Source organism: Pseudophryne corroboree, chromosome 9 (assembly GCF_028390025.1).
Source record: "Pseudophryne corroboree isolate aPseCor3 chromosome 9, aPseCor3.hap2, whole genome shotgun sequence".
NCBI lineage: Eukaryota > Metazoa > Chordata > Amphibia > Anura > Myobatrachidae > Pseudophryne > Pseudophryne corroboree.
This window is the reverse complement of record NC_086452.1, coordinates 397095149-397115130: the sequence shown is the minus strand read 5'-3', so window position 1 is coordinate 397115130 and position 19982 is coordinate 397095149. Positions and strand designations below refer to the sequence as shown.

General features: G+C 43.8%; 1 protein-coding gene across 5 annotated transcripts in view; it reads right to left on the bottom strand.

Annotated features, from left to right (window-relative positions):
- Positions 1-19982, bottom strand: part of SLMAP (sarcolemma associated protein) — a 266543-nt gene that overhangs the window by 98762 nt on the left and 147799 nt on the right. For 3 of the 5 annotated variants that reach the window (XM_063940865.1, XM_063940862.1, XM_063940863.1), the window contains exons 4-11: positions 17204-17240; positions 14910-14972; positions 14624-14719; positions 4995-5066; positions 4057-4197; positions 2285-2422; positions 676-844; positions 541-591 (exon numbers count right to left, since the gene is read on the bottom strand). In XM_063940865.1, coding sequence (XP_063796935.1) covers positions 541-591; positions 676-844; positions 2285-2422; positions 4057-4197; positions 4995-5066; positions 14624-14719; positions 14910-14972; positions 17204-17240 — 767 coding nt within the window. The remainder of the gene's footprint in view (positions 1-540; positions 592-675; positions 845-2284; positions 2423-4056; positions 4198-4994; positions 5067-14623; positions 14720-14909; positions 14973-17203; positions 17241-19982) is intronic. The other 2 variants (XM_063940866.1, XM_063940864.1) reach the window with 1 other exon arrangement.

Below are 19982 nucleotides of genomic sequence, written 5' to 3'. Positions count from 1 at the left end.
CTATTTGTCTAATCCATTTTTTAAATAATATTAATATTTAGTCAGTTAAATGAATATATATAAAAAAAACATCCTCACTAATGGTCTTTTACTAGTTTCCATGATGGTCCTAGTAAGGCAACCTCACCATTCCATACATAACCATTGCTTGCCTTCTATTACCCACAAATTATCTTCTCTAAGAGCTATCCTGTGGATTGAGGTGACAATACTATCACAGTATAATAGCTTGGGGTTATGTCCTTGCAGCAAGGGATATGTATCCTCATTGGGGTCATGGAGAGGTCCAGAAAATATTGCCATATCTCCTCCACCTCCTGGTCACATACAACTTGCCCAAGGAGGTTACAGGGTCTGTAAATACCTGCAGTTTATAGCCGGGTGGCACGTGTGTCTGAAGAAATAAATTTACAAACAGGAAACTTATCCTGTGACAGAGCCTTTATCACACTGGGTACAAAGCTTATAATAAATGTCCCAGAGTAGCTCCTTCCAATCAGCACTAGTGATCCTCCGCTGCCATCTACGTATAGCACTTACCTAAGCTGTTGTGCTCCTTAAGTGTTTTCTCCTGGAGATGCTCTAATCGTACTGCAAGCAGAATGTAAAAATAAAAAAAAAATTGCCAAAACAAAAAGAACAAAAAGTAGCAGTAAGTGGAGAGGGACAGCTCACCTTGTAAGGCAGAAAGACGCTCATTGGTGAAATCATTGTCAGCTTGCAAGGCCTCGATCTTAGCTTGTAGCTCTTGCTCCTTCTCCTCCATCTCATCAATCTTGAGTTGTAATTCCTTCTTCTCCGTCAGGCCCTTCTGCTGAATCTCCTCTTGCCGGCCTTCGGCTGCCTGTGGACAGAGACGGAGGGTGGGGGATAATACTGATCACATTCAAGTGTAAAGTGAAATCATTTGATAATAGAATGGAGTCTATACAGTTCAGGACCGTACACTAAGCCACATATAAAACCAATCCAGAGAGAGAAAGAGGGCGCTAAAATGTGGCAGATTTTTATTTTTTCCTTTTATTTTTTTCAGACTTGCGATTCTGGTGCTGGAATGATACCAGTGACTCTTAAGCTGTCAATGACAAATTTAAAACCCAGCATCACATAATACATGTGACATTATACTTGCTGATTACCATTTGCATGATGATGTGGTGACCTATAAATATACGGCATTAATTTAATCCCCTTTTGCCTGTAAAGGCGGCACTGAGTAGGTGGTCTCTGCCCCACTGGGCACATTCTGGTGACATGAAGACTCAGTGACAGGCGACATATGGAGCTGGTAATAAACCGATTGCTCTTCCAAATGACTGGCTCTCTGGTGCAGAGAAAGCATCTGTAGAATTGTTAAAATCTCTCAGTCCATAAAACACTCTTAAATAAAAATGCAAAATACTATCAGAATGGGTTGCAATAAGTCAGTGTTCTGTCTGGCAGAATGCAGGCCGGTGACATTAAATAAGGAGATTCCAAATACAACATTTATAGAAGAGTTTTGAAATAGCGGTTTTACGGGTTTTATTTTCAGAAGAGTGAAACTTTGCCCAGCGTGTCCCATATGCTTTGTATGAAATACTAAACCTAGACTACACTCTCAGCCTATTACACGCTCCCCGCACACCTGCTCCCCAGCACTCACTGATCTATCTTGGACAAAGCATCTCAGCAAAGCTCTTAATGTAGACAGATGTTGCCTGGTGACTGGGTCCACATTACAGAAACATGCATATGGAATATACTGAGGCTTTCTAACAATAGCCCCACACTTAAGAAATATTCTATTGGTTTTGTGAATTGGAAACAAAAAACTTAATTCTCCATAAAATATACTAAGGACTGAAAGGAAGTCTCATTGGCAACACCTGTATGCGCACGCCAATTGCTTAACCAGGATTGCTTGGACAGACACCTTTGATAGAGGTTAGTCATTCTGCCCGCCCTTCTGTCATTGCAAGAATAACATTCTTCAAGGGCAGAAGGGCGGGCAGAAACTTAATTCTGATAAGACTCTTAGGGGTCAATTCTGTTAGACATGAGGAGGGAGAATGCCCATTATAACTGCATTGAAACAACATAGTCATAGCAATACGCCCCCCTCATGGCCTGATCCCATCCTGGACTGGGAATTCAAACTACGGAACAGAGCTGGGAGTTCATTTGTAAATTATTTGTGAGACCTGCAAACCTGGAAATTTTAAATTATGTCATTACACCAACAATGCTATTGAAAGGCTTAATTACGAGCTTAAATTCCCAAGTCAGTGCCCAAGTTAATTACCTTGAGTTTGTCAGCTAGATCTTTAATTTCATTCACTGCTCCATTGTACTTGTTGGCCAGCTCTCGCAGCTCCTCCTGGGTCCTCTCGTTCATCTCCTTCAGGTGGGTACATTCATCTTCTGTGTTACTCAAACTTCTCTGGAATTGCAAGACAGAAGTTCTCCAATTTCCTCTTAACATATGGAAATTTCAAGGCAACATTTCTTGGATACCTCAGCAGCACACAAATTACATAAGGGAATATATTTTAACTCATAAGTATTTGAAGAAAGAAAAAAAAAAAGCTCAAACACCTACCTTCTCCCCAAAATGTACAATTCAGAAGCCACTTGACGTGTACCACTATACTAAACTGGCATATTATAGGAGCTATCAGTACATTATAATTGTTACAAACAGTCCATTAACATACTCGTCATTTATTTCCTGAATAAACACATTTCTCTACTATTTAATTCAAGGTCTTAATAAATAACACATCTATAGTAAGCAGTATCCGTGTGCTATCCTGGAAGACACATGCATAGTAAGGAGTACGCGTGTGCTATCCTGGAAGACACATGCATAGTAAGAGTATGCGTGGGCTATCCTGGAAGACACATCCATAGTAAGGAGTATGCGTGTGCTATCCTGGAAGACACGCCCATAGTAAGGAGTATCCGTGTGCTATCCTACGAGAAAGCCTGTCCACAGTAATTAGTAACAGTGCGCAATCCTGCAGGACACATCCATAGTAATCAGTACCCTTGAGTTACCCTGCTGAACACGTCCAAAGTAAGGAGTATCCATGTGCTATCCCGGAAGACACATATTTAGAAAGGAGTAACATGTGTTATCCTAGAGAACACTTGCATAGTAAGGAGTAGCAGTGTGGAATCTTGGAGAAAAGGTCCATAGTAAGGAGTTTCCATGTGTTATACTGGAGGGCAAATCCTTAGTAAGAAGTAGCAGTGTGCAATCATGGAGAACTTGTCCATAGTAATCCATAGTAGTCCATAGTTGTCCATGTGCAATCCTGGAGGACACCGTTGCAAGGAGTAGCAGTAGCACTGTGCTATCCTGGAGAGCCCATCCATAGTAAGGAGTAGCAGTAAGTAATTCTGAGGAACATAGTAAGGAGTATCCTTGTGTTATCCTGGAAGACACGTGCACAGTAAGGTGTACACAAGTGCTATCCTGGAGAACACATCCATTGTAAAGAGTAGCAGTAGCACTGTGCTATCCTGGAGAGCCCATCCATAAAAGTAGTAGCAGTGTGCTATCCTGGAGAGCCCATCCATAGTAAGGAGTAGCAGTAAGTAATTCTGAGGAACATAGTAAGGAGTATCCTTGTGTTCTCCTGGAAGACACGTGCACAGTAAGGTGTACACAAGTGCTATCCTGGAGAACACATCCACAGTAAAAGAAGTAGTAGTGTGCTCTCCTGGAGTACATACCCATATTATGGAGTATCCTTGTGATATCCTGGAGAACTCGTCCATAGTAAGGGGGTATCCTTGTACTATCCAGATAGAAATGCCTTGCCTCATAATAACTACTACTGTCTTCTTTGCTCACATAACAAGTAGATAACCAACAACAGGAGTCTGACCACCTGACCAGAGGTGATTGGGGGTAAACACATTAATGTCATGACATGATGTTTTGGTAATGGGAAAAGTTGGCTAGACACAGGTCTATGGGATTTCAGTTAAAAACATGAAGCATAATCTAGTAACCTATCACATTATGTAATTTAAAAACTGGACCTTATTTTCAAAATGGGTATATACCTCCACCTCAGACAGCTTCCGTACCACCTCAATCTTCTCCTGAAGAACTCTTCTCAGAGACTCTTTGGCTGTCGTCTCATAGTTGTGTTTATCTTCTTGTAACGCTATTAACTCTTTCCGAATCCCTTCATCTGTCTGATTCTGCACAAACAAATAGTTCTCTGTACCAAAAAATCTTTCATAACATATACGACCAATAAATCGCTACATAGTACAACAAAACCCTGAACTTCACCTGAAATAAACTGTGTATAATTCTAAACACAAATCACTCTAGATGTGTAAGGCAAATGATTCTTTTTTCCTTCACTTTATACTTTAAACAGATGTTAATGATATATGGATTGACAAATGTCATGTGACTACCGTGATAACCAGTCACATGACATCCATAGCAAGCATGTTCATAGCACCAACGCCTTCAACCACTGCCATTATAGAGACAGGCAGCACAAGTCAGGTGATTCTCTCGTAGTTTTACAGCTGAAAAGCAAATATGTCCAAGCTGAAAGACCCTTCAGCTATAGAAAGCCAGAAAGAATTTTGCATAGGGAAGCCTAGTTATGGAAGACTTCATAGAATAACAGTTTGTGACTGTTTAATGTAAGTGGGATAACAAGACAAAACGAAAAACAGAACAAAAACATTCTACACAATACAGAACCTCAGCTTTAACCATATAAGCAGCTGGACTGTAAATGAAGTGCATATATAAGCGATTTTTACGTGTAATTATATTTCAGCATTGGTCTCTTGAGCTGGATTGCGCCTGGTTTGCATCAACCATTACTAAACTGAAACAATCTGGACTACAACAATGGAGTGTGGGGGTTGGGGGGAGGGGGGGGGGGGTTTGACCTGGGTCATTCTTGGCTCTATAGCAATATATATCTTTGTTTGATAGACAACGGCATATTACAAATAGACACAACACTCACTTTTGAATAAGCCTGTAACTGGTTCCCCATGACTTCCAGCCGTGATAAAAGCCGGTCTTCATCTATTAGAGCCTGTAAGAAAATTGATCAGTTACGAGTATGGTTCCAGAAAACAAATCAGAATTCTACATGTGAATGGGTCTGCAATAATCTATTGAGTGATAAAAAGGGACAACTAACATAATATTAATGATTAAGTACAATACATGTATACAGAACTTTTCATGCAGTCACAACCTAGGGCAGGCCTGGCCAACCTGTGGCTCTCCAGCTGTTGTAAAACTACAAGTCCCATCATGCTTTGCCACAGTTTTGCTATTAGGGAATGCTAAAACTGTGGCAATGCATGCTGGGATGTGTAGTTTCACAACATCTGGAGAGCCACAGGTTGGCCAGGCCTGACCTAGGGTATTCCAAAAATGTTGTGTTCAGAGATTTGTCTGTAAAGGATAAATTCTGTTATGTGGTGAATCAGGCCTGGCCCACCTGTGGCTTTCCAGCTGCTGTGAAACTACAAGTGAAACGGGTGTGGTATGTGAGATAGACAAGACTTAGGTCGACCACTATTGGTCGACATGGGTTCTAGGTCGACATGTACTAGGTCACAATGAAAAAAGGTAGACATGAGTTTTTATTTTATTTTTTGTCATCGTTTTCTTCGTAGAGTGACCGTGAACCCCAATTAGTGCATGGCTTTGCTCGCCATGCTTCGGGCAAGGTTACCATTCCCAATTGTAGTCTACGTGGATTGTAAAGTATGAAAAAGTAAAAAAAATGAAAAGAAAAAAAAAAAGTGAAAAACTAATTTCGACCCAGAGTCCCTGTCGACCCACTTACTGTCGATCAATAGTGGTCGACTTAGACCTTGTCGACCTAGAGACCAGATCCCAAGTGAAACTACAGCATTTCCTGCTACAGTTTTGTTATTAGAGAGAATGCTAAAACTGTAACTGGGCATGCTGGGATGTGTAGTTTCACAACAGCTATAGAGCCACACGTCGGCCAGGACAGTTGTAAATCCATGTCTGCTTACACCTGGGCTGGTGACTGACCCTGTGCACCTGGTAAATCAACCTGTACTTCGGTTGCTTAATGGGATGCTTTAGTGGATTTTGTTGCACTCACCTGCTCTGACCCTAGATTGTATAATGACCTAGCTTGCCTTCTGCCAGCCCTGAGCCTAGATTGTACTTGGGTCTTAGGTGACTATTAAGAATAAAGACTCTATGGAATAAAGAAAAAAAAAATTGTGTTGGGGATGCGCTACACCACTAGCAAAAAAATATTAAAAAATGATAAAAAAAATGTACATATGATTCTATATATTAGTGTATATAGAAAGGGTTGTTAAACGTGGATTGTTAACGTCAGCGGCTTCCTCAGACACTGTGTCTGAGGAAGCCGCTGACGTTAACGGAAAAAGGCGGAGAAACGCGTTACACGTTCAAAGGAGCCCATTCATAACCATCACTGTGACAGCCACGGACCCCAACGAAATCGGAACCAACAGCGCTACTCGAATCCCGGCAGAACGCAATCACGGTAACCTAACTGATGTAATAAGAGTCCGGAGGGATCAAGCTGTATGATTTGGAACCAGGGGAAAACAATGTGGATGCAAGGTCAAGTAGTTTAACAATCCACAATGCATGCATATTACTAACATCAAAAGCTGTGCACAGCAGGGACCCAGTGAACTCTGTCTACATAAAATAAACAAAGATTAATTTGTAGCAAAGAGCGCTACAACGTATCAGATCTAATAGGACTCTATATATAGATTAACATTGTTTCGAATCCTAGGACTGTTCAAAAGGCTATATCAGCTATACAGCTTATCTATATATATGTTTTTTTTAAAAATGTTTGTTTTAAACATGTTTTCTTAAAGGTGAAGAGCCGCATAGTAATACAGGCTTTATATTAATGAATTTTTAAAAAAAGCTGTCTATATATGAAATTCTAGAAAAATAAATTGTAACTTTTTTGTTTATGAAATTGTGTAAAGAGTATTAAACCCTTTCTATATACACTAATATATAGAATCATATGTACATTTTTTATCATTTTTTTATATTTTTTTGCTAGTGGTGTAGCGCATTCCCAACACAAAAAAATGTTTTCTTTAGTTTACTGCCTTGAGGTTGGCAATTACCTCAATAGGGGGAAGCAGCAGCACACACTAACAAATTGATGAATAAGTAATTAACCTGAACTCCACCCAGGTCAGCGCACTTGTTTTGTTTTTGTTTTTTTTACTCTATGGAATAGAGTGGGAATTTGTGGCTAACCCCTGTCTATTTGGTCGCATATAAAGCAATGGCCATCCGATCAGAGCAACAATTGAATTGCTCTGATAAGCGCCCAGAAAATCATTTGAATTGCCCCCTATGAATAATTTATTTTAAAAAAACAACAAGAAACACAGAACGGCGAGTGTATTAAGCTCAGCGAAGCAATGGGCTTTGTAGTCAGACAAAGTGTACTCTTAAATAAAGATACAGATATCAAATAGGTCATTAAAAAAACAAAAGTATACTAGTGCAAGTACAATATAGTAACAACATTCAAGGTACGATAGGCTAACAATGAGGTTGAAGAACATCATATTGGTGATAAAGAAAGGAATCAAAGGCATTGAAAATTATGGAAATTCAATAACATAAGGAAAAAAAAACTTTGAAAGACTAAGAGAAAACTGATCTTTTATAAGATTATCTTTCACAAACACTGGAAAATCTATTATGTAGCAATGTGATATAGGGTTCCGGTATGAATGGTCGACCATGTTATGGTCGACAGTCATTAGATCGACCACTATTGGTCGACATTGGCATGGTTGATATGGACAAAAGGTCAGCACATGAAAGGTCGGCACATGAAAGGTCGACATGAGTTTTTTTTCTTTTGTTTGGTGTCGTTTTCTGCGTAAAGTGACGGGGAACCCCAATTAGTGCACCGCGTTCGCTCGCTATGCTTCAGGCAAGGTGCCTTGCTGCGCTCAGCACAGGTTACTGTTCCCAAACATAGTCCAAGTGGATCGTAAAGTATGGAAAAGTTTCACGAAAGAAAAAAAAGTGAAAAACTCACGTCGACCATTTCATGTGTCGACCATGTCAACCAATAGTGGTCGACCTAATGACTGTCGACCATAACATGGTCGACCATCCAAACGGATACCGTGACATAGGATTATTCTCTAGTGCAACAATAAATAAATATATATATATAATCACAACTTTTTCTAAAATATTTTGCACTTTATTTAAAAATATCAAAGCTTGTCAAACATTCATTTATATTTCTGTTAAAAACTAATTTAATATGTGGGGTAATCTGGTTTTGTTAGAACATTCTAATACCGGCATACATAACAGTATATAGACATTTAATAAGACATTACTCACATATAACATAAAAACATATAATAAACCTTTGTTGGTTTTGTCCTTTTTGAGTGCTGGAATACATTTTAGAGCAGCGGTTTACTTCCAGACCTTATCAGAACAGAGCAGTTGTTTTTGAATTTTATAATTAGCAGTGATGGTTTCTCTAAAGGGGAGACCTCTTTCAGTGCTTTGCTCACCCACTGGGATATTCAGCACAAGTCCATTGATTAATACCCAGGTATATAAACACCTCCTGAGGAAGCTCCTTTTAGGGGTGAAACGCGTTAATAGAAAGCAAAAGTCTGCCAGCAGACCATTTACCGACCCAAACTTCATACAGGATACATACCAACGAAGAAGAGGTAAAATCTAGAAAACTACACTAAAGATGTTTATATATCTGGGTATTAATCAATTAAGATATGTTTTTATGTTATATGTGAGTAATGGAAAAGAACTATGCGCTCAGGTGAATAGCACTGCACTATGGTTGTCAGCAGCCTCTTGAAAAAGGGAATTGCCAATCCCTTAAACAGAAACTATAAAACAAATGACAAGTGGCGCTAGACAACCAGAATGTAATAAAACATTTATTTTCTAAAATGCATATAGAAATTACAACGACCTCCCGGGAGTAATAACAATCTTAAAACATCACAATAATATGAATTAGCACTTGATATGCTTCTATTTTTTTATATAAAAAATAATTAAAGCATCAATAGTGAATAGTCCTATTAGCATGTAATTAATTTATAAGTAACACCTGGAGGGTAAAAGACCGTTGTGGGTTCTGTATGTGCACACTGATGATACTAATTGATAGAACAAAAGTCACTAACAACTGTATTCTTTTAAAGAGTTGCAAAAAATCATAAGTTCATGACAATAGGTGGCTATTGCAGAAAAAAACATGTGTTTAAATATCTGTGCACACAGTTACCACTGGGCAGGAGCTTCTTCGGTCTCTGCTCCCTGGTGCTGTCCCGTAGTTTGGATGGAGACACTCACCAGAGCCTCAGCGGATAGTGTGGAAGCCGCGCCGTGCGGAGTATCTCAATAAGCCGTCCTAGCCCAATTCACACCGTCTCCGGTACCTCCGTGCTTTGCAAACGGGGGCTATTGGCTGATAGATCCGGAGTTACATTAGATGAACCATCCTGGTGTGTGTGGCTCGCAATAGGCCTGTCTTCTGTTAGGCGGGCACCCGACAATGGCTCCGTTCGCCGGTCTGCGCCGGACTGGGGAAGACGGCACCCGTAGCTTCCACCGCTCCAACTTGGAATGTGCGGTCGGGCTGCAGAAATGAAAGAATGCAGCACAGGTGTTCCTGACCGTAGGAAAGAACAGTGAATCCAAATAGGCAGGGTTACCTGCCTTTCGAAAAAGACGCCCTGCTGGCGTTGAAACGCGTTAAGGACACAGGCTTCTTACTATAAGGATCTACACCATACGGACACGGGGAGCTTGATGTACAACAGTGACAAGCCCTGCCTATTTGGATTCACTGTTCTTTCCTACGGTCAGGAACACCTGTGCTGCATTCTTTCATCTCTGCAGCCCGACCGCACATTCCAAGTTGGAGCGGTGGAAACTACGGGTGCCGTCTTCCCCAGTCCGGCGCAGACCGGCGAACGGAGCCCTTGTCGGGTGCCCGCCCAACAGAAGACAGGCCTATTGCGAGCCACACACACCAGGATGGTTCATCTAATGTAACTCCGGATCTATCAGCCAATAGCCCCCGTTTGCAAAGCACGCAGGTACCGGAGACGGTGTGAATTGGGCTAGGACGGCTTATTGAGATACTCCGCACGGCGCGGCTTCCACACTATCCGCTGAGGCTCTGGTGAGTGTCTCCATCCAAACTACGGGACAGCACCAGGGAGCAGAGACCGAAGAAGCTCCTGCCCAGTGGTAACTGTGTGCACAGATATTTAAACACATGTTTTTTTCTGCAATAGCCACCTATTGTCATGAACTTATGATTTTTTGCAACTCTTTAAAAGAATACAGTTGTTAGTGACTTTTGTTCTATCAATTAGTATCATCAGTGTGCACATACAGAACCCACAACGGTCTTTTACCCTCCAGGTGTTACTTATAAATTAATTACATGCTAATAGGATTATTCACTATTGATGCTTTAATTATTTTTTATATAAAAAAATAGAAGCATATCAAGTGCTAATTCATATTATTGTGATGTTTTAAGATTGTTATTACTCCCGGGAGGTCGTTGTAATTTCTATATGCATTTTAGAAAATAAATGTTTTATTACATTCTGGTTGTCTAGCGCCACTTGTCATTTGTTTTATAGTATATGTGAGTAATGTCTTATTAAGTGTCAATATATACTGTTATGTATACCATATTAGAATGTTTTATTAAAAGTAGATTAACCCCACAAATTAAATTAGTTTTTTTTAACAGAAATATGAAATGAATGTTTGACAAACTGATACCCTGAAATAAAGTACAAAATATATTTTCGAAAGAAAGTTGTGATTATATATATTTTTTATTTATTGTTGCCCTAGAGAATAATCCTATATTACATATATATTCCTGTAGGTATTTTTGAGGTGTACCTAATTTTCTCTGAGCAGCAACACATTAAGGTTACTAGTAAAGTCCAAGCGCAGAGCTTTACCCCGAAACACCCCCCCCCCCCCCCCCCCCCCCTTCCTTTCTTTCACCTATATTATGTAGCAATAGCTTATGGCAGAGATTCCCAAAAGCCGTCTTCAAGGCACCCTGACAGTCCAGGTTTTAGGTATAGGTAGGTTTTCGTTACATCCATGCTTGGCCACATGTCACTAAGGGGTACATTTACTAAGCAGCGATAAGAGCGGAGAAGTGAGCCAGTGGAGAAGTTGCCCATGGCAACCAATCAGCACTGAAATAACATCTATAATTTGCATACTATTTAATGATACTGAGCTGCTGATTGGTTGATGGGGAAATTTCTCCACTGGCTCACGTCTCCGTTCTTATCACTGCTTAGTAAATGTACCCCTTCTCCTATATAATAGCCCTATTCTGTGACCTTGTGATTCATTTGCTAACGTTGGGCGGAGTCACAACACTGGGCGGAGTTAGTCAAATGAGTCACAGAGATCTGGCCAAATCTACAGGAGACTAGGAGCAGAAGCAGATAGCATGGACATTGGGCATGTCACAGGCAGGGGTGCAGACCTCCCAGCTTTCTGCAGGAGCTTTCTCCAGGCAGAAGGAGGGAAACACACTCGGCGAAAAGGGGGCGTGGCTTCACGGGAGGGTCCCCGTTTTCGTCAGTGAGGGAGCATGCTCAGCGCTCTGTGAGCTGCTGGCATGCTCCCAGGGGCTGATTATGAGTCCGGGGGGCCCAGGGCACTTGAGACAGGGGAGCCCTATCTCATTGCTGTGCCTGCTGTGGGTTGGGGGGCGTGGCCTAATCGCGGCCCGCGCGGCCACGCCCCCTTATGCAAATTCCGATTTTTATTTTTATTTTTTTAATGGGATTTTGGCCCCTCAGCTAGGGCTAAATCCAGAGGGGGTGGTCGCTCCCCCCTACACACCCGCACAGGGAGAAGAAAGCAGGGAGACTGCTGCCTCCCTGCAACACCACAGACCTGCCAATATGCAGCAGCGTGTGCTGACTGTAGCACAATGCTGCTGCTGCTGCTGCTGGCAGGACGGGGAAGCTTCTGAGCTGGGACAGAGCTACTCCAGCCGGGGGGCCCCCTAAAACTGTGGGGCTAACGGTACGTATCCCCTGCCCCCCCCCCCTTAATCCAGCTCTGCTGCTGGAACCCCCCCATTAATCCGTACCCCCTGATGCCCCCTCTCCCTCTATCTCCACTATTCACCGCAGCTCTGCTAAGCAGAACAGTGAGTACAGGAGCTTTCCAACTGCCCCCCCCACCGCCGGACACTGCGACCCGCGGGTGGGACAGCGGGACAGACCCCAAAAAATGGGACTGTCCCGCGAAAATCGGGACATTTGGGAGGTATGGGGGTGTGTGAGGGGTATGTCATACAGACAGACGGGCACCGGCTCACTGTGTGCTTGACCCCACACATCGGCATACTCAGCAGGGTCTCTCTGGTGCGGAGGAGCATCACTTTCTGGCACAATCCACGCTTCTTAGCTGCAGTTTAGTGGGGCACCTGCCGCTGTGCAGGTTCCATACTGCCTCTGTTATCTCCAGCCCCGGCAACCCCACTGCTAGCTGCAGCGCTGCCACCCGCAGTGGAGTGCGCCCAGCTCATTCACACACTTTAGCTGGCGGGTAGCGCTGCAGAAATCCGAGCTGCTTCCAGGCTCTGACCCACTCCTCCCTCCAGCCGCAGCGTCTCCTGGGGGCTAACCAGTAATTTCCAGTCTCACCTTACCACAGTGCCCGGCAGCTGCGCGAGGTCTGCGGTGTGTGACTGAGGAGGGGGGGAGGGATGCGGACGGGCAGAGAAAGCAGGACTCCAGCCTGTGAGAGTCAGCCATGCCAAGTCTCCAGCTGCAGCAGATCCCAACAGGTTGGAGTGGAACAGCAGCAGCCAGCAGCAGTGACTCCGGTAAGACACATCTGTCTGTCACCACTGTTTTGTCCCTAATACCAATCTCTCCAGTGCCCTGTGTTCTGTCATGTCCCTGTCACCCCTGGCCTTGCCCTGCCACCCTTATCCTGGCCCTTTCACCCTTATCCTGTCCCTTTCACCCTTATGCTGGCCCTGTTACCCCTATCCTGGCCCTGTCACCCCTGTGCTTGCCCTGTCAACCCTATACTGGCCCCGTCACCCCTGTCCTGGTCCTGCTGCCCCTACCCTGGCCTTGTCACCCCTATCCTGTCCCTATCATTTCTGTCCTGGCCCTGTCACCCCTATCCTGGCCCCGTCGCCCCTGTCCTGGCCCCGTCACCCCCTGTCCTGGCACCGTCACCCCTGTTCTGACCCTGTCACCCCTGTCCTGGCCCCGTCAACCCTGTACTGACCCTGTCACCCCTGTCCTGGCCCTGTTACTGCATACCCTCCAACTACCTTTTATGGCATGTACAGTACCCGCAGCGCCTCCAGACCACTCCCCAATGCACCACACCTCCGCACCTTCCCCTCCACCACATGCGGCACTCCACCCCTCCCCCACATGCTGTGCCTCCAGACCCCCTACACCACCCGTGGCTCCCACTCCTCCACCCCTTCACCACCCACAGCACCTCCAGGCCCCTTCCACCATTCACCCCCCTTATATGTCTCCCCCCACACCTGCCCCCCTCCACCCGCAGCATCTGCAGACACCCTCCTCCATCAGCGGTCCCCCCCTCACCCACCCCTCCCCCACCAATGGCACCCCCGCACCTGCCCCTCCACCACCTGCAGCACTTCCGGACCTCCTTTCCCATCCGCCGCAACACCCGTACCTGCCCCTACCCTACCCATGGTGCCTGCGGTCCCCTACCCAACCCCCGGCACTCCCGTCCCTTCCCATCCCACAGCACCTCCGGAACCCTTCACCCATCCACAACATCCCCACACCTGCCCCTCTCCCACCCGTGGCACCCCTGCCCCTCCCCCACCTGCAGTGCCTCCGGACCCCTCCCCCATCTGCATCCCCCACTCCTCTGCCCCTCCCCCACGCGCAGCACCTCCCGAACCTTCCCCATCCGGGCCCCACCCCCACTTCTGCCTCCCCTCCACCCGCAGCATCTACAGACACCATCTGCAGACCCCCCCCGCACCCGCTACATTCTGTACATCGTGCCCTGCAGGTGCTGTTCACGCCGTCGCAAGGGGCTGCGCCTCCTTCACCATCGCACGCCCTTGCATTGTGCAATATTTAACCACTAACAAAGGAATGCAGGTAATACTCCATATAATACAAATATTAAACCCCAGAAAGGCATGCAAGGGTTAAGGGGGCGTAGCCCCTTGCGACGATGTGAAGAGCGCCCGTAGGGCGCGATGAAGCACCTAGTAATTACAAATTCAGTCAATTTCATGTAACAGTCTGTGCATGGAAGGGTGGTAATATTTTACTCTTAAAAGGATCAGTAGAGGAATTTCAGGATAATAGTGTGTGTATAGGTCCTTTACGGGACACAAATGTAATGAATCAGTTCCTAGGATTAGGCTGGAATTTTAAGTCTGTCACCAATGACATTGTATGAAGGCAGTATAGGGGAATTGGCCTTATATCAATACCATTTTACAAAACATTGGACTCCGCACAATCTGTGTGGAGAAAGGAAGTGGTCGCTTTTTGATACCTGCCAACTAGTATCTGAAGCTTCCTGTGTATTGGCGAGTAGCCTCTGGAGAGTGGCCAACTTCTGTTCCAACATCTGTTCCCGATGTAAGGCCTCCTGCGGGAAAGCACACAAAATGTTATGAATAGATGCCACTTATGTGTGGCACAGACTGTAGAAGAATAGGTTAACAAATTAGTATACCATGCTCTAAGTAGCAGGTGATTTATGAATCAGCAAAGGAATATATATATCATGTTCAATGGCGTAATTCTTCAAATTACAAAGTTATCCAACTGGATTTTACCTGTAGATACTGAGAAAGTTGGAACAGTTCCTGAGAGTACATACTGGGAGTGTGAGCAGCAACCTGCAGTGAGACCAGACAAAAAAATCAATAAACCGTAACAAATAGCTCTGTTATACATAAATCAGGTCAGGGTAGTTCTGACTCAAGGCCCATACACACGGTGAGATTCGGGCTATGCCCGATTCTCACTATGCGACAGGGGCTAGGTCGGCATCGCAAGCACATAATGAGTGTGTCTGCGATACTGACTATGTGCGATTTTGCTAAGTGTCAATTTTGACTATCTCTTCTATAGAGATAGTCAAAATTGTCTTGCCTGCACAGTCTATCTAGGCTTGCGATGCCGACCGTGAATCAGGATCGCAAGGTGACTTTCACCTTGCGATCTGCACTAACTTTTCTTAATATTTTGACTATATAGTCAAAATCGTAATAAAATATCTCACCGTGTGTACACACCATAAGAAAGGCTCATATGGTCTCTCATAGAAACGGAAGCCTGAAAGGGGCTGATTATCTAATCAGTGCCCACTCATCAAAAAAATGTATAAGAGACGCAGATACAGAAGAGAAGTTATAAAAACTAATATCATGTGTTCATGTCATGTTTGCATTCTTAAAAGCCACAGGGAAACATTCGGGTTTGTTAGCAAACAAAAAATGCACGCCAATGGGCAAAACCATGTGGCATTGCAGGTGGAGCAGATGTAACATGTGCAGTGAGAATTACATTTGGGTGGGTTGTATTGCAATCTTGATTTTAGTTAGAACACACCCCACCCAAATCTAAATCCCTCTGCACATGTTACATCTGCCCCACCTGCAGTGCAACATGGTTTTGCCCATTACAGTAGTGTGCTTTTTTTGGTTTGCTTACAAACCTGAATAAGGACCACAATGTAATGTTACGGATCATAAGAAACCAAGTTTAGCAGACTGCAGATAATCCCGCTCCAGAATAATACGAGAGCATTAGGGGCCTAATTCAGCATGGATCGATATTCACAGAATTTGCAAATTGAGAGATTAGTAAACGACTGCACATGTGCAGCTTTCGCACTGCGCACGCATGAAGGGTAATAGTGACAAAAATTGCGTACAGATGATAATCGCAACGCAGCCGCTGTTTGACAGCAAGTCGGCGTTTCTGGGTGGAAACCTGACGCTTTCTGGGTTTTTGTCAGAAAAAATGCAGGCGTGCCCAGGTGTTTTTGAGGAGGGTCTCTGACGTCAACGCAGACCACTTCCAGGCAAATGTGCTGTAAGCAACAGCACCCAGTCAGAGGGTCTCATTTTACCGATACCATGAACAAAAATAAAAGTAAATGTGCGAGGGGCCGATATCTGTTACGAAAGCACCTTTGTTCCACCACTCCATCCCATTTTTAATAATTAACTCTGCTTGTAAGGTTTAGAATATTTATAAAACTATCAATTAGGAATAAATAAAGAAGTATGTGTGTGCGTGTGTCTCTATCTATATATACATCTCTCTATATATAATACACATTCACATACTTTCTCCATGTGATTTTCAGTGTGTTTGTAGGGTAGGTGTATTTTTGGATGTAACTATCCCACCATATAATAAATGTATGTGGGGGAAAAAATGCCTATAAATGTGTGTGTGAAATAGACCTTTGGAATGTTAGTACGTCACCAGATATAAATGTGGTCACAGAAATTACTAATATATTTATTATATATAAAAAAAAACTGGAGACAATCTGTGTTTTGTATAGGAAACCGAAATTATAAGGAACATGATTAAAGCGCGGAGAGCAGTCCTGGTGCCTGACCCGGGGCAGCTGTAATAACCAGCTCCTGCCAGCATGAGTCAACTCTGTACATGGGATCAATGCTGAGTGGAAACACGTGTACCATTTATTAGGGGGAATCACATGAACAACACAACCCAAAACACGTCAGGTAGCGCTCATCTCCTATTGAAATTTACCACCAGCAACAGGACGATGAAGTAACAGAACATTCTTCACCGTAATCCCATACACCTGAGAAATTCATCCCTCTGCATACGATCCCCATACTGCTAGCGAGCTCACTATGTGCTGTTATGGCTAAACAGAAACCGTAATACCTGAAAAACATTATTCTCTCCCATTTCCCATCTATGGGTTTTGTCACAGAGTACACAAGATACTGAGAGCAGAACACAGAGGAAGGAATTCATGTCAAGTGATATCATACAAGTAGACGGGAGGGGGGGGGGCAGGTGAAAGTCCCTTAGGGTGTATAGTCAAAATCTATAAGCCAAAATGTGAATACCTTACCTTGTCGATAGGACTGGGTAGCGCAGCTTGGATGACACTAGAAAGAAAGGAACTCAGAGTTAGAATGTAAACACAAAAAAAAAGCAAGAGCAATAGTTCAAAAATCCTTGTTGCCAGCTCTGTAAATATTTAACTGGATTTGTCAGGACTCACGTTAAATCTAAAAGGGAGCGGCAGCATGGGAGAGAATTAACTCTGCCCTGGACTTTCCTTCTCTACTTTGTTCCAGAACCTGACTCTGACTCATTAAGTGTCCCCTCTGCCAAGGGCTCTAACTAGTACAGTTCGGTATGTACACAGTTAATGGTAAACCGCGTCACCTTTTCAGTACCCAGCTGGGCACCTCTCAGTGTCAGAAATCCAGTCCAGACCCAAAATGGTTAAAGGTGTGGATCTTATTTTAAAAGCACACAACCTTTCAACAAGTCTTTTCATGCTGGAATCCGTTCACGGCTGCTATACAGCAGCATTTTCGGGCATTCTATCATTACCGGAGGCTTGAAAACACAAAATGACTCTTAAAAACACACTAATTATAGAAAAAGAATAACAGGTTTGTGTGCTGGATAAGAAGTCTAAGGTAAGGACTCGTCTGTGGCACCAATACGTGCTGGCCCTCATCGAGATCGGTCTCTTAAAGAAAATGGACTATATGCACACGCTATAAACAAAAATAGGTCTACTTTCACAAACTGAGCAGCTCAAGGTTGCCTAAAAAGGTGAATAGACAGAAAATCCTTGTTATTTGTTAAATAGTGTATTAAACACAATTAAAATGTTAGATGGTTAAACCAACTACAATAACGATATAATAACACCATCCTTACTTTACTTTCTAAGACTTTGAAAAACAAAGTCAATTAGTATGAGCCTAAAGAAGCAATTCCGGGCTACTTTTAAAGTTGTAAATGAGAAAAAGTGAAAAGAAAAACTGCCCAGAAAAGCAAATGTTACTATACAAACTTTGGGCGAGATTTACCGGCACATCATCGGCCTGCCAAACGGGATCCAGCCCAAAGGAGATTATGGGAACCAGATGCTTGTGGAAGTCTAAAATATACTACCCAAGTGATAGCAGGATTTAGGTGTACCATAGGAACGTGCGTCAAGAACAAAATGTTCTCCTGTTACTTATTTGGTGTGCGCGTACTGTATATATCACCTATGGGCCTATTTCTAAAGCATTTTTTAAATAAATTTATGTAGAAACTGCAGTTTCTGTATAGTGTTATGAACTCTTGCTATGTGCCAACAGCCTAATGCAGGAGATTATAAAGAAATCTTCTGCAGAAAGCTTATTAGCGCTCCAGACCGCAGTCCCCATTACTATGGGATCCGGTCCCTAAGTCGACAGTAACTAGGTCGACCACTATTGGTCGACAGTAACTAGGTTGACAGGGTGTCTAGGTCGACAGGGTCTTTAGGTCGACATGTTATAGGTCGACAGGTCAAAAGGTCGACATGAGTTTTTCACAATTTTTTTTTTTAACCTTTTCATACTTAACGATCCACGTGGACTACGATTGGAATGGTAATCTGTGCCGAGCGAAGCGGTAGCAGTGCGAGGCACCTTGCCCGAAGCATGGCGAGCGAAGCGAACCATGCGAGGGGACACAGTGCACTAATTGGGGTTCCCGGTCACTCTACGAAGAAAACGACAAAAAACACATAAAAAAAAACTCATGTCGACCTTTTGACCTGTCGACCTAGAACATGTCGACCTAAATACCCTGTCGACCTAGACACCGTCAACCTAGTTGCTGTCGACCAATAGTGGTCGACCTAGACATTGCCGACCTAGTTACTATCGACCTTCAATACCACACCCATTACTATGAACAGGAACCATGGTCTTGGTATCAAAGCTTTTCGGAGTTTGGCCCTGTAGTTTTGGCCATTCTCACATGGGGTAAACAGCTTTAAGGTCATGGAGGCTAACTCGCAGGAGAGGGATCTTCCAATCCCTGTCCAAATTAAATTATCCTTCGCGATACGGACTGTTAATAAACGTAGCAGTGACACATCTATTAATGCATAGGCCTCTTGGTCATACTTAATATATAAAGCTAAGGTCCTATGTTGCGGACTAAAGCTGGGTACGCACTAGACAATATTTTGGACGATTTGTCATTTTGAGACGAATCCTAGAGATAAACTGTCCACATTGTCCAGTGTGTATGCACTCCCGTGTGCTCCTGCACATCGTTCATCGCATCATCAGATCTGCCATACGTGCAGGCCAATCTGAAGGGATCGTCAATGATTTTCAGCAAATTGTCTAGTGTGTACGCACTACCTACAAATATTGTTAATGACCAAACGACCTAACTACGCACAATGGGCCTCATTCAGGTGCACTTGCGCCCATGGTTGACATGTACCGATTTTCAGTACTCTGCACATGCGCAAGACCAGTTCTGCGCATGTGCGAAAGGGTCCCGAGATGTAGGATGCAGAGCGGCAGACGGTCAGTGATTGACAGTCTGCTGCCATCTGGGGGGCGGGGATAGCTTCAGTTTGTAAAAACAGAGTCATGTCGCCGTCGTTTAAGGGGTGGGAATAGAATAGGGATCCCAGTCGTAACACGGAGATTTCCTGGCCTCTGTAATAGGTGGCTTCCATGGCACCATGGGATATGGCTCTAACCACATCTGAATGACCCACAATACATCATTCGGTCATTTGAAAGATTGCAAGTATGTATGCACTATTTCGTTTGTCAGGAGTTCAAAGGAAATAGGGATGACCATCGCTTCATTTGCACATCGCCTAATTTGCA